This window comes from Phalaenopsis equestris, unplaced genomic scaffold, assembly GCF_001263595.1.
Source record: "Phalaenopsis equestris unplaced genomic scaffold, ASM126359v1 Scaffold000765, whole genome shotgun sequence".
In the NCBI taxonomy this organism is placed as follows: domain Eukaryota; kingdom Viridiplantae; phylum Streptophyta; class Magnoliopsida; order Asparagales; family Orchidaceae; genus Phalaenopsis; species Phalaenopsis equestris.
This window is the reverse complement of record NW_018165205.1, coordinates 800,977-812,652: the sequence shown is the minus strand read 5'-3', so window position 1 is coordinate 812,652 and position 11,676 is coordinate 800,977. Positions and strand designations below refer to the sequence as shown.

The 11,676-nt window shown below is 40.6% G+C and overlaps 1 protein-coding gene across 1 annotated transcript; it reads right to left on the bottom strand.

Annotated features, from left to right (window-relative positions):
* Nucleotides 1-8,174: 8,174 nt before the first annotated feature.
* On the bottom strand, nt 8,175-11,398 carry LOC110031047 (phenylalanine ammonia-lyase-like). Its single transcript, XM_020734079.1, has 2 exons — nt 10,902-11,398; nt 8,175-10,092 (listed from the first exon to the last, which is right to left on the bottom strand). Exons 1-2 carry the CDS (start codon nt 11,285-11,287, stop codon nt 8,349-8,351), a joined length of 2,130 nt encoding a protein of 709 aa, XP_020589738.1. The 5' UTR covers nt 11,288-11,398; the 3' UTR covers nt 8,175-8,348.
* Nucleotides 11,399-11,676: the final 278 nt, after the last annotated feature.

Below are 11,676 nucleotides of genomic sequence, written 5' to 3'. Positions count from 1 at the left end.
GAGCTGCAGATGCAACTACTTCAACAGCCTAAGCTGTCTCAGTTAACTTGTCTGCTAACTCACATATGGTTGAATCTCTTGCATGTAATTCTTTGGCTAATTGATGAAGTTCTTTATCTTTAAATAAAAGTGTTTCCTTCATTATCGTAAGATCATCTAAATGGCCTTCATTACCCTCATTAATCAATGAAACTTCTAGTGAATGAGCATGTTTTATAGAACTTTCATTGGGAAAAGAGCCAAAAACCTCTTGATCCTCCTACATTGGATTGAGTGAAAAACTCCTCTCTGCCATCTTAACGTCAAACATCCTTTTACATGTAGCATCCTCTATCACACAAGCCTTTTCCATAAAGATCACTTTGAATCCCTTTTCTATTAATTGACCAACACTGAGCAAGTTTTGATCAATATCTGGCACATAGAGAACATCAGTGATCAACTTGGTTTCTGAACAGCTTGCAATGGCTACGACGCCCTTTCCTTTGACTGCAGTATATTCACCATTCCCAATTCTGACCTTCATGGACTCGGTGCTCTTCAATTCCTTGAACAAATACTTGTCATGTGTCATATGATTAGTTCGGCCACTATCAATAAGCCAATTTTCACTTGTTTCAGAACTCGTGAAATAAGTTGCAACAAAAAGCTGGTCATCATCTTCTTGATCTGCCACTTGTGCTTCATCTCCTTGCTGTTGATCTTTATTCTTGCAAATGACAGCTTCATGTCGCATTTGATTGCACTTGCTGCACTTTGCATCTGGTCTTCTCCAGCATTTGAAAGGAGGATGACCTTTCTTGCCACAATGTCGACATGGAGGGTAATCTTTCTTTTGTCCACTTGTTGCTTGAAACTTCTTATTCTTCGGCCTCTTATTCTTTTCATCATCTTGATGCTTGAATGGAAGAGCTCCTTCGACGGTTCCTTCTTCACTCATTACACACCTTAGGTATTGTGCTTGTAAAGCACTTAAGAGTTTTGTCAAAGCAATCTTTGACAGATCCTTCGTGTTTTATAAGGTGGTGATTGTAGCCTCAAATCTTTTAGGAACTGCTACAAGGAATTTCTGAACAATCCTTGAATCTTCGAGAGAAGAACCCAATAATTTAACATGATTTGCTATGTTGAGTAGTCTGTCAGAGTACTCCTTTATGGTTTGTCTCCTTCATCTTTTGCAATTCAAAGTCATGAACCAAGTTTAGCACCAGCATCCCTCGAATTCTTTCATCTCCTTCATACTCAGATTTAAGATAATCCCAAAGCCCATAGTTGAATCGAGCATCTTGACAAAACGATTCGAACGAGCTCAAAATCGCTAAATTCTAACATTACTAAGTCCCTCAAATGTCCATCAAACACCGTCTAATCAAATGAATTTATTTGGGTCGTCTAATCATAATGATTCATATTCCTTCATTAATTGCAATTGAGACTCTATAAGTAGAGCTCCACCTCTCTCATGAGAGGGTTGGAGGTTTGAGGAGAGCTTGAAGCACGGTGAAGAAGCTAAAGTCTACATCATCTTGTTGCTGACCGCCACTGACCACCACTAGTCTGCTGCCGCCAATTAGCATCTACTACCGCTCACTTCTTACAAAAAGTTCATCTATGCACCAAATTTATAGTTTAGAATATTGTGTAACACTTTAACTCTTGTGGGACAAGCAACCATACTTGTAATCTTCAGTTTATAGTAGATTTTTTCTGCTAGGTCACACCCCATGATTTTTCTTTTTACAAATTTTCCTCGTAAAAACTTCAGGTGTCTCTACTGGTTATCTTCTTTTAGCTAAGTGTGTGTTAAATTCTCATGCAATGCTAATGTATAAAAAAAAATACGTCGACATGAATCTCAATATAATCAGAAGACTCGGAGGGAAGGGGAAGATCAACTGTTTAATTGATCGTCTACAACAATCGAAATTGAATGGTTACCAAACGACTGACAAATCAAATACGATGTTGATGAGGAAAAAGTAATATGCCAACAAGTGTATCAAAGGACCTCTCTCTTTAGAATGACGATCTGGCTTCTTCAAACCGGTCATCAAGTAACCCAAACACGGTTCAAGTATCAATCGAGCTGAGGCTGGACAAACGATCAATGAGCTTGTCATTGTTCCGATAAATTAACCAGCTTTATTATATTCAAATGTCCTTGTTATTTACTAAAGGACCCTTCTAAAAGTTAATGATGAAGGAGAAAATCTGTAATTTTGAAAGATTAAGAACCATTCTTATAAGTAGAAAGTTCATATCATGAATAAAGTTTACACGTTTTTTATTGTTCATTGATGTTTCTCCTTTTCCTCTCTCGCACGTTCAATTCCATGGGAGTGTTTTCAGGATATTTTGGGATTCAACATCCTTTTAGGTGTGATGAGCTTAGAAATATGTCGTAAACAAGAAGAAGAGCCCAACAACAACGCAAGGAGAGACTAGTTAGAGAAACTTAGTGAAAGTAGGGTGCACTAGAGAATTCATAGAGGAATTTGTTCAGTAAGGACTGCAAGAACTGAGGACTCAAATCACCAACCAAATGCCAGGATAGTTCACGGAAGTACTCTGAGTAGTTGTGGCCTTGAAAGGGGGCCCAGTTTGAGGAGGGGAATGGGTTTAGCTGGAAACACATCCTTCCCCATAGGAAGAACTATCAGTGCATAATGGGATGAGAACAAATCACCTACATAATGGGGTTGAGGATGTGCAATACCAAGTCAGTGTCGGATTGAATCCTATGGTGGAAAGGAAAAGGCTTGTGTGGACCAAAGTGATACAACAACTAGCGAATGCTTTTTCCCTATAGGTCTTTGGAGATGAACCCTTAGAGAAGTTCAAATTGCTCTCACTGAAGTCATACAAGCGAAGGTCGGATACTAACAACCACCTTAATTATTTTGAATCTTCAATATGCTTACTGAAGATCTCTGATGCCTTCAAATGCAAACTATTTTTTAAAACATTGAGATCATAGAGTGGTTCAACGCGTTAACAACAGGAGTAATCGCATATTATGCAGAGTTCAGATGACTTTTCCTAAATGAATTTGCTAGTACACCAAGACGCAAAAAGAGTGCCCGATCCCTATGGCAGGTGAAACAAAGATCAAATGAGAGTTTGTGCTCATTCATTGCATTGTTCCACGAGAAACACTAGAAGTGAGGAATTTGAAGCCCGATATGGGTCATGCCGCATTGACACTTGGTTCGATGTCGGAAAGACTCCGCTGACCTTGACCTAGCGGAGCTACAATCTCGCTGAATTGCTAGAGATGCCCAATAAGCACATCAACGGGTATGAAAACGCCTCTGAGCCCTTGAGCAAAGACAACAAAATTGACCCTCGCAGAATAATGAGTAGAAAGTAAGAGAAAATGCACGACCACCTGTCCAACCGCGCCACCAAAGCTGCCCCGCAATAACCTGACCCATCAGCAAAGCATATGAAGATAACAAATGGAAACACACAACCAACGATCAATCCAGTATCATGAACGGCTCCAGTATGATTACAAGGCTCCAAGAGCTACGCCCCTGAGGGTGTCAATGGCAGATATTGTAGATGTAATTTAGGACAGATTTTTTTTGGAAGGCATAACCAATGAGGACCAGAGCTTTCCTCCAATACAACAAGAAATATTGTAAGTACCACATGGACCACAGGCACGACACATAATAGTTCAAGTACCTTTGGAACCTGATCGAGGAACTGATAAAATACAAAAAATTGAAAGTAGTTGTCACCCTTGGAGCCACGACTTAGAGGCAAGAAAAATCCAAGCTAGTGGAGCATCTGATAGAGCTATCCTCATCAATGTTATCCATATTGCAGGGTTCATCCCCACCATACTCGTAGGAACCAAGCCCGAAGGATGCCTACTCACTGTCGAGGATCGATGCATTGGTGAATTCAACTTCCTTGACGCGTTCTTCGGGTACCATCAGATAAAAATCCACCCCGTCGATGCTGAAAAGTCTTCTTTTATTACTAGTGAGCGAATTTATAATAACATAATGTTCTTCGGGCTAAAAAATGCTAGGGCGACCTACCAACAAGTCATGAATGTAATTTTTTCTAGTCAGAAGGGAAATAACATTTAGGTCAAAAGCTGGTCTGCCGCACAACATATAAAGGAACAAAATGAAACCTTTCTAAAACTTAAAAGATTTAAAATGAAGTTAAACCCATTAAATTTTAAGTTCAAAGCCTCGATGAGCAAGTTCGTAGGAAACCTACTAACACTAAAAGGTATAAAAGCCACCCCCGAAAAAATCCAAGTGTTTATAGCTATGTCATTCCCCAAAAAAACCAAAGAGATGCAAAAACTAATTGGTCGAATAGGAGGACTTAGCAGATTCATTTCTAGGTCAGGAGATAAAAGTGCCCCCTTTTTCAAGGTGCTTAGAGAAGCCAAGTGTTTTGAGTGGACGTGTGAATGTGAGGAAGCCTTTATAAAACTCATGAAAACCCTCGCCTCTCCCCCTCTTCTCCAAAGCCCAAGACTAAAAGGAAAACTCTCCTTTTACTTGGGAATTAACCTAGAGCAGGTCATCAGCTCGGTTTTGGTCAAAGAAGAAACTAATAAACAATACTAAGTGTGCTACACCAAGAAAATCCTCAGAGGTGGAGAACTCAAGTATCAAGTAATTAAGAAACTAACTTTTACTTTAATTATTTCAACATGCAGGATCCGACAATATTTTCAATTTCATCCCATACAAGTCATCACAATCCATTCGTTGAAGTCTATCCTCACCTGCCTGAAACATTCTGACCGATTGCACGAATGGACCATCAAACTTAGCGAATTTGATATTTCATACGCTCCTCAGACAGTAATGAAGGAACAGACTGTCGCTGATTTCTTGGTGGATTTCTCCAAACTCCTTAAAATTGGAGGTGATCAACGATCTACCGATTCATTTGGAATTTATTTATGGACAGTGCCTCTAGCCGATTTGGAGCTGGACTAGGAGTATTTCTATGCAGCTCAACGAGGGAAAACATTTACCACTCAATGGAGGTAAATTTTTAACTAGCAATCAGACAGAATATGAAGCTTTGTTTACAGGCCTTCGGTAAAATAGGGAATGGGAGTCCTACACATACATGTAAAGGCCGACTCACAGCTAGTCTTCAATCAGGTTAACAAAGCATTTAAAGAAACTGATGCGAAAATGGTAAGGTACCTTCAAAAGATGAAGGTGAAGATTGGCAAATTCAACAGCTTCAAAATCGAACATGTCCATATGGAGGAAAACTAGATTAGAGACCTCCTCTCCAACAATCTATGCTTAGGGAATGGACAACACCAAAGACTCAATCGGCCTACGATCGACTAACCGCAAGCATTGTAAATCCACACCGAGGAAAAGAAAAGCTAGTTCAACCCGTACATTTGTTTCCTGTTGACAGGATAAGTCAACAAAAAGATTATTAATCCGAGGAGGTTCAAATTTAAAGCTGCCAAGTACTTAATGGTCAAGGGAAAATTATTCGAGAAGTTGACCACAACCTTGGAGATACATGTCGGCGAGTGTACGAGGTACACTAGAGGTAAACCTTTCTCCCATCAGATCCAGCAGTAGGAGTATTTGTGACTAACACAAATGGAAGGGAGGGAAGAGTCAAATGTCAAGAAGGAAGAAAGATTGCACGAATTTCTCTCACACCATGACTCATTTATAGCGGCGCGGGCGTGAAAATCCAGGAAAGTCATTATTAAGCAATAATGACGATTAATTGTAATTACTATATATTTTTGCACCATCGAAAAAGATTCCCTTGTTCTTTTGTGATGCACAACTTTGAGGAAGAAAGGAAATAGGAGAACAAAATATATACACAAAAATTACGTCGATATGAATCTCAATACAATCAGGTAACTCAGAAGAAAGGGGATGATTGATCGTCCGACTGGTCGTCTACAACAATCGAAAACCAAACGGTTACAAAATGACCGACGAATCAAATGTGATGCTAATGAAAAAAATGTAAGATGCCAACAAGCGTATCAAGGGACCCCGCTCTTTGGACGAAGATCTGCCCTTTTAAAATCTGTCATCATATAACCTAAACTCGGATTAAGTATCGATAGAGACAAGATGGGACGAATGGTCGACGAGCTTGTTACCATTCGAATAAACTAACCTGTCTTATTATATATTCAAATGTCCTTATGATTTATTGGAGGGCCCCTCCAAAAATTAATGATGAAGAGACATATCTATAATTTGTAGAACCAAGACTCATTCATATAAATGGGGGTCTATATCATGAATAAAAGTTTACGCGTTCCTTACTGTTTATTAATGTTTCTACTTTCAAAGAGATGTTTTAATTCTTGGATGTGTTTTTAGGACATTTTTGAATTCAAGAGCTAAGATGATAATCCATTGCTCTGTTGTAATAAATGTTTTAGCACACATCAAATATAATTCTAACAAGTGGATTTCAATTAATTCAATCATTTACTTTAGAAAAGTAATTTAAGAGAATTGACTTCTGAATTTCAAATTTATCTTAACTGTTCTTAGAATTTTAATTCATCTTAACTGTTCTTAGAATCTTAATTTATCTTAGAATTCATCCATTCACTCTTTACTGTTCATTAATGTTGTTAGAACTTTAATTTAAGAGAATTTATCTTAACTGTTCTTCTAATTTTAAAGCTCTCAGAACAAATCATTTTATATATTTCACACCTAAATATCAATATTTACATAATAAGCACTTCCGTTAATAGTGTCAAACCATCTCGCCGTAGCTCGCCGAAAGGGAAAACGGACAGGCAGCGACCGGATTGCAGCATACAAAGATCTTCCAAACTCTCATTTTTCTCCTCCTCCGGTTGACAGGACCCACTGTCCCTCCGCCCAAACCCGAAAGGGCAGCCACCACCACTCCCCGTGCTAAAACCATGGAGCCAAGTTGCTGCGAACTCTGATGATGGCGGCGGAGAAGGCGATAGCTGACTTCGGCAGCGACTATTTCGAATTTGCTATTAAGTTAAACGCTCTTCATTTTGTGTTGGAACCGCCATGCTTCCCAGCGATGTTTAATATGTCGAGAAGATAAAAGGGGATGGAAGAAAAAGTCTTAGCCCTGCATTCCCCGCAGCAAGCCTGCTGTTTCCCCTCCGCTAAGCGTTGAGGACGAAAGAGACAGAGGAGACGGTGTGTGTTTTCTGTGCTTATTTATGATTTTAAGTTGCTTATTTCATAAATATGGAAAGTTAAGTGTGATATGTTTTCAGTGCTCTGTATGTAAATGCCCCCTTAAAATGTTAGAGATGCCATTTTTTTTCCCCCAAATAAAAAATTACTTATCTATAATGCGTAAAATGTCAAAATAGTTCACTTAATATTTATATGAATATTTTAATGATTTTTTTGGTTTTAAAATGTATAAGAAAATATCAAATTAATTCCCATAGGATTTTATTTTGGCACTTTACTCATTTTATAACATTTCAATAACATGTTGAAGGATCCATTTGCTTGATAGTCAGAACATTCTAATTACATTCAAACATTTATAATTCTGTATATATCTAACCTATTTTTTAAATACAGAAAAAACAAAGATACCTTTTAATCTTTCATGGTGAGCTCCTTCCCCTTCCCTCGACAGGATTATTACATATGAAAATTGCTTATATGAATAATAGTAAATGAAAGATCATTCGTAATAATTTTTCCTGCTAGATCTTTAGAGATGTTAAAGATCCAATTTCAAGCTGAGTTCGGCTCAAATTACTCGAAAAAACAATTTGATCTAAAAGTTAGCTCAAAATTTGGTACTTTTGTTTTAATTTGATCAAAATAACTTATCTATAATGTGTAAGATGTGTAAATAGCACACTTAATATTTATATGCTATTTTGGTTTTTAAATGTAGAATAAAATATAAAATTAATTCACATGTGGTCAAAATATTTTAATTACATTCGAACATTCAAAATTTTATATGCATTCATCTAACATAGTTTTTCCTTTCACCTCTCTAGGACTATTAATGATCCAATTTTTAGTTGAGTCAGAGTTCAACTCAAAATTTCCTCCTCCAACATCTTAGCTTGTAGTACACCTCATTTATTTCAATCATACCTCGATGCTAAAATTCAGGTTCGATTTTCTAGCAATGTTAATAATAATATATATATATATATATATATATTTTCAAGTTGTCTTTAAGTACATTGGGACTTGCATCAATATGGATGACCGCGTACAAAACACAGAACGAGTAATAAACAACAAATACTAGCACATAAAAGTTCATAAAAATTATAAAAAGAAAAAAAAAATGATCCATTTCATGATTATTGCCCCCCTCCGCTGAATCTAGCAGATAGGTAATGGCGCTCCATTCCACTCCTTCAGGCATTCGAGCAGTGGATCAATCGCCTTCCCCTCCGAAATGGCATCAAATACCTTGTCGAACTCTTCCCCCGGCGATCTCACCTTCTCTCCGGTGAGGAAGCCGGCGCCAAGCTCCTCCCTCACAAACCTGTAAAGAGGGTAAGACCTGCACTCCTTGATCCTGTTCCCTATGGCCGAGGAACCCTTCTCAAAAGCCGCTCTTGCTGCCTCCACCTCCTTCGGAACCGTAGCTTTGATCTCCTCCTCAAAAGCCGCGATCTTTTGGAAGATGGAAGAGGTGGAGTCCTTCTCCTTCTCCCCATTGTTGAGGGCATGCTCCACCAGCACCTGCCGCAGATTTTTCATCAGAGGGTAGGTTGAGCTGCAGGGGTCGTCGGCATAGGCGAACACATACTCCCTATCTATCACTTTAATCAAGTCTTTTTCACAGAACCTCGAGGGATGGAGCTCGCCATTAACCCCCGTTGTCAGCGTCTTCTTCGCCGCCAGGCTCACCGCATTCTTCACCGTACTCTTCAAGTTCTCCTCCAAATGTCTCAAATCAATGGCTTGGCAGATTGCAACCAAGAAAGTGCTTGTCATAAGCTTTAGTATCTCCACCGCTTCAGCCGTCTTCCTCGATGATATCAGTCCCAAAGAGTTCACGTCTTGATTATGCTGTTCCGCGCTCTGCACGTGGTTTGTGACCGGATTGGCCAGGTATTGAAGCTCAGAACAGTAAGCGGCCATGGCTATCTCTGCTCCCTTGAAACCGTAGTCCAAGCTCGGGTTTCGCCCGCCCGATAGATTCGAAGGCAACCCGTTGTTGTAGAAATCATTCACAAGCTCTGAGATTTGAGCGAACATGAGCTTCCCAATAGCAGCAATGGCGAGTCTTGTGTTGTCCATTGAAACCCCGATGGGGGTGCCTTGGAAGTTGCCTCCATGGAGAGCTTTGTTCCTCGACACATCAATCAAAGGGTTGTCGTTCACAGAATTGATTTCCCTCTCGATGGACTTGGTCGCCGAGCGAATTACTTCAATCTGAGGGCCGAGCCATTGGGGTGAGGTGCGGAGAGCATAGCGGTCCTGTTTCGGCTTCTGTAGTGGATCCATCTCATGGAGCTTCTTCGCCACCTTCATGTAAGAGCTGCCTTCGAGCACGTGTTCCATGATGGCGGCGGCTTCGATTTGTCCCGGATGGTGTTTCAGCTTGTGGGTGAGGTGGTCGGTGTATTCGGGCTTCCCCTGCATCACTTCGCAGAACAGAGCAGATAAAACCTCCGCCATGACGGCTAGAATGTTTGCCTCAAAGAGGACGATGGAGGCAAGGCCAGAGCCGACGGCAGTGCCGTTGACGAGGGCGAGCCCTTCCTTTGGTTGAAGCTTGAAGAATACGCCAGAGATTCCGGCTAGGCGGAAGGCTTCGGCGGCGTCAATGGCCACTCCGTCAGCAGTTACGGCCTTGGCGTTGGGCCGTCCTGTCAAAACTCCAGCAATGTAGGAGAGAGGGACGAGGTCGCCGGAGGCGGTGATGGTGCCTCTCAGGGGGAGGCAAGGTGTTATCTTGTTGTTCAGGAGGCTTGCAATGGCTTCCAGGATCTCAAATCGGATGCCGGAGTAGCCCTGAAGAAGCGTGTTGATTCTCACCAGCATCGCCGCTCGGGTCGTTGCCGGCGACAGCGTGTTGTTCGGATTGGATCCAAAAATTCCTGCATTAAGGAATCTGCAGCAGCAAAAAGATTGCTCTTTTTAGACCATTTTTCAACTTCTAGCCATATGAAAGTTCAACTTTTGTTGGAATATTCCATGAAAAAAAAATCAATCTTTCCAAATGGGCACACACACTTTACATATGTCGACGGTTGATCGATTGAAGTTAAAAAAAAAAAGTCCAATGATTCAACCATAGTATATTTCAATATTAAAATGTATTAAAAATTACTGTATGTTCGATCGTTCACTCAAAATTCATCTAGAAATGAAATTCAATCAAAGCAAAGTCAGTGAGCGTGGAAGACAAAGGGGAGACATCACGTAATAGTGAAAATTGACGCAGCAATACAATTATTATTATCTTCACCGAAAAACAAGGACATTTTTTTTCATTTTTTATTTTTAATTTTTTGTGGAAACGTAACACAATAACAATTCATAGAGAACATATATTTTTCCACCTAAGAAAAATGAAAATATTTTGCCTTCCTAGTCTTGTGGCCGGTGAAAATGGCAAATTATTTGGAAGTAAGATTTTTAGTTTTATTTTGGGAAAAGAAAGGTTACAACTTTACTTCATCTTCTTACCAAAGTTGTAATACCACCTACCGCTCGAAAATCTAACCAACCACAAAATATTAAATTATTTAAAAAAAAAAAAAAGATTGTTATAAAACCAGTTTAATATATATCATCGAGAGAACCACACCTTGTTATCTCCGCCATTCAAGGTAAAAAAAAAAAAAAAGATAAAAATCCGAGCTTGGTCCACAAAAGATTAACAATTTCAAAGTTGGGTAAATTTACTAATATTTTTACCTGATGAGCTCTTTCTGAAGGGCGCCGGCTTGTTTAGTGCGACGGTGAGAGGTGGCCCCGAAGCCGGTGGTGACGCCGTAGTAATCGCCGCCATGATTCGTGTTATCCAAAACCCAGTCGCTGCTGGCCTTCACGCCGGCACGAGCCGACTCTGCAAGCTCAACGGCGGGGGCTGCGCCGGAGGCCACTGCAGCGACCTGAGAAATACTTAGCTCCGCTCCCCCGAGCAATACCAGAGGTTGCCTGAACTCCTCCACCATTCTCTTCACCTCATCCAGGTGGCTCCCCTCCGCCGCCTTCGCCGCCGCAGCCCATCCCAGCGGATCCCGCCCCTTGACGCAGAGTCCCTCCATTACTGCAACTCCGTTTGCGTGCCCGTTCTCCATATTTCAATGAGACGTAGAATCCAAAGGGAAGACCAAGCACCAACCAAACAGACTTGCAGAGTAAGAGAGATAGATATGTGCGTGTAGGAAAGTCGACTCTTTTCTTTCAAGGAGCGGATTTCCTGAGGCGGAGCAAGAAGGGCGTGGGTTTAAATAGATAGGGAAGATGGGAGGGTTAGGTGTGGGAAAATCCGTGCCGTCAGATGAGATCGTCGAATCTACGGTCGATTTAACGACACGTGTAATGGAAGACCGCTCCCGCTGTTGGTAGCGAATGATACACGAGGGTGGGAGTTTGGTGGCCGCGGCTTGTTCTTTGTCACTACGCCGTCACCAAGCAGTTTCCGCTTCTGAGTGGTAGTTAGTAACACCATATAATTTGACTCCAG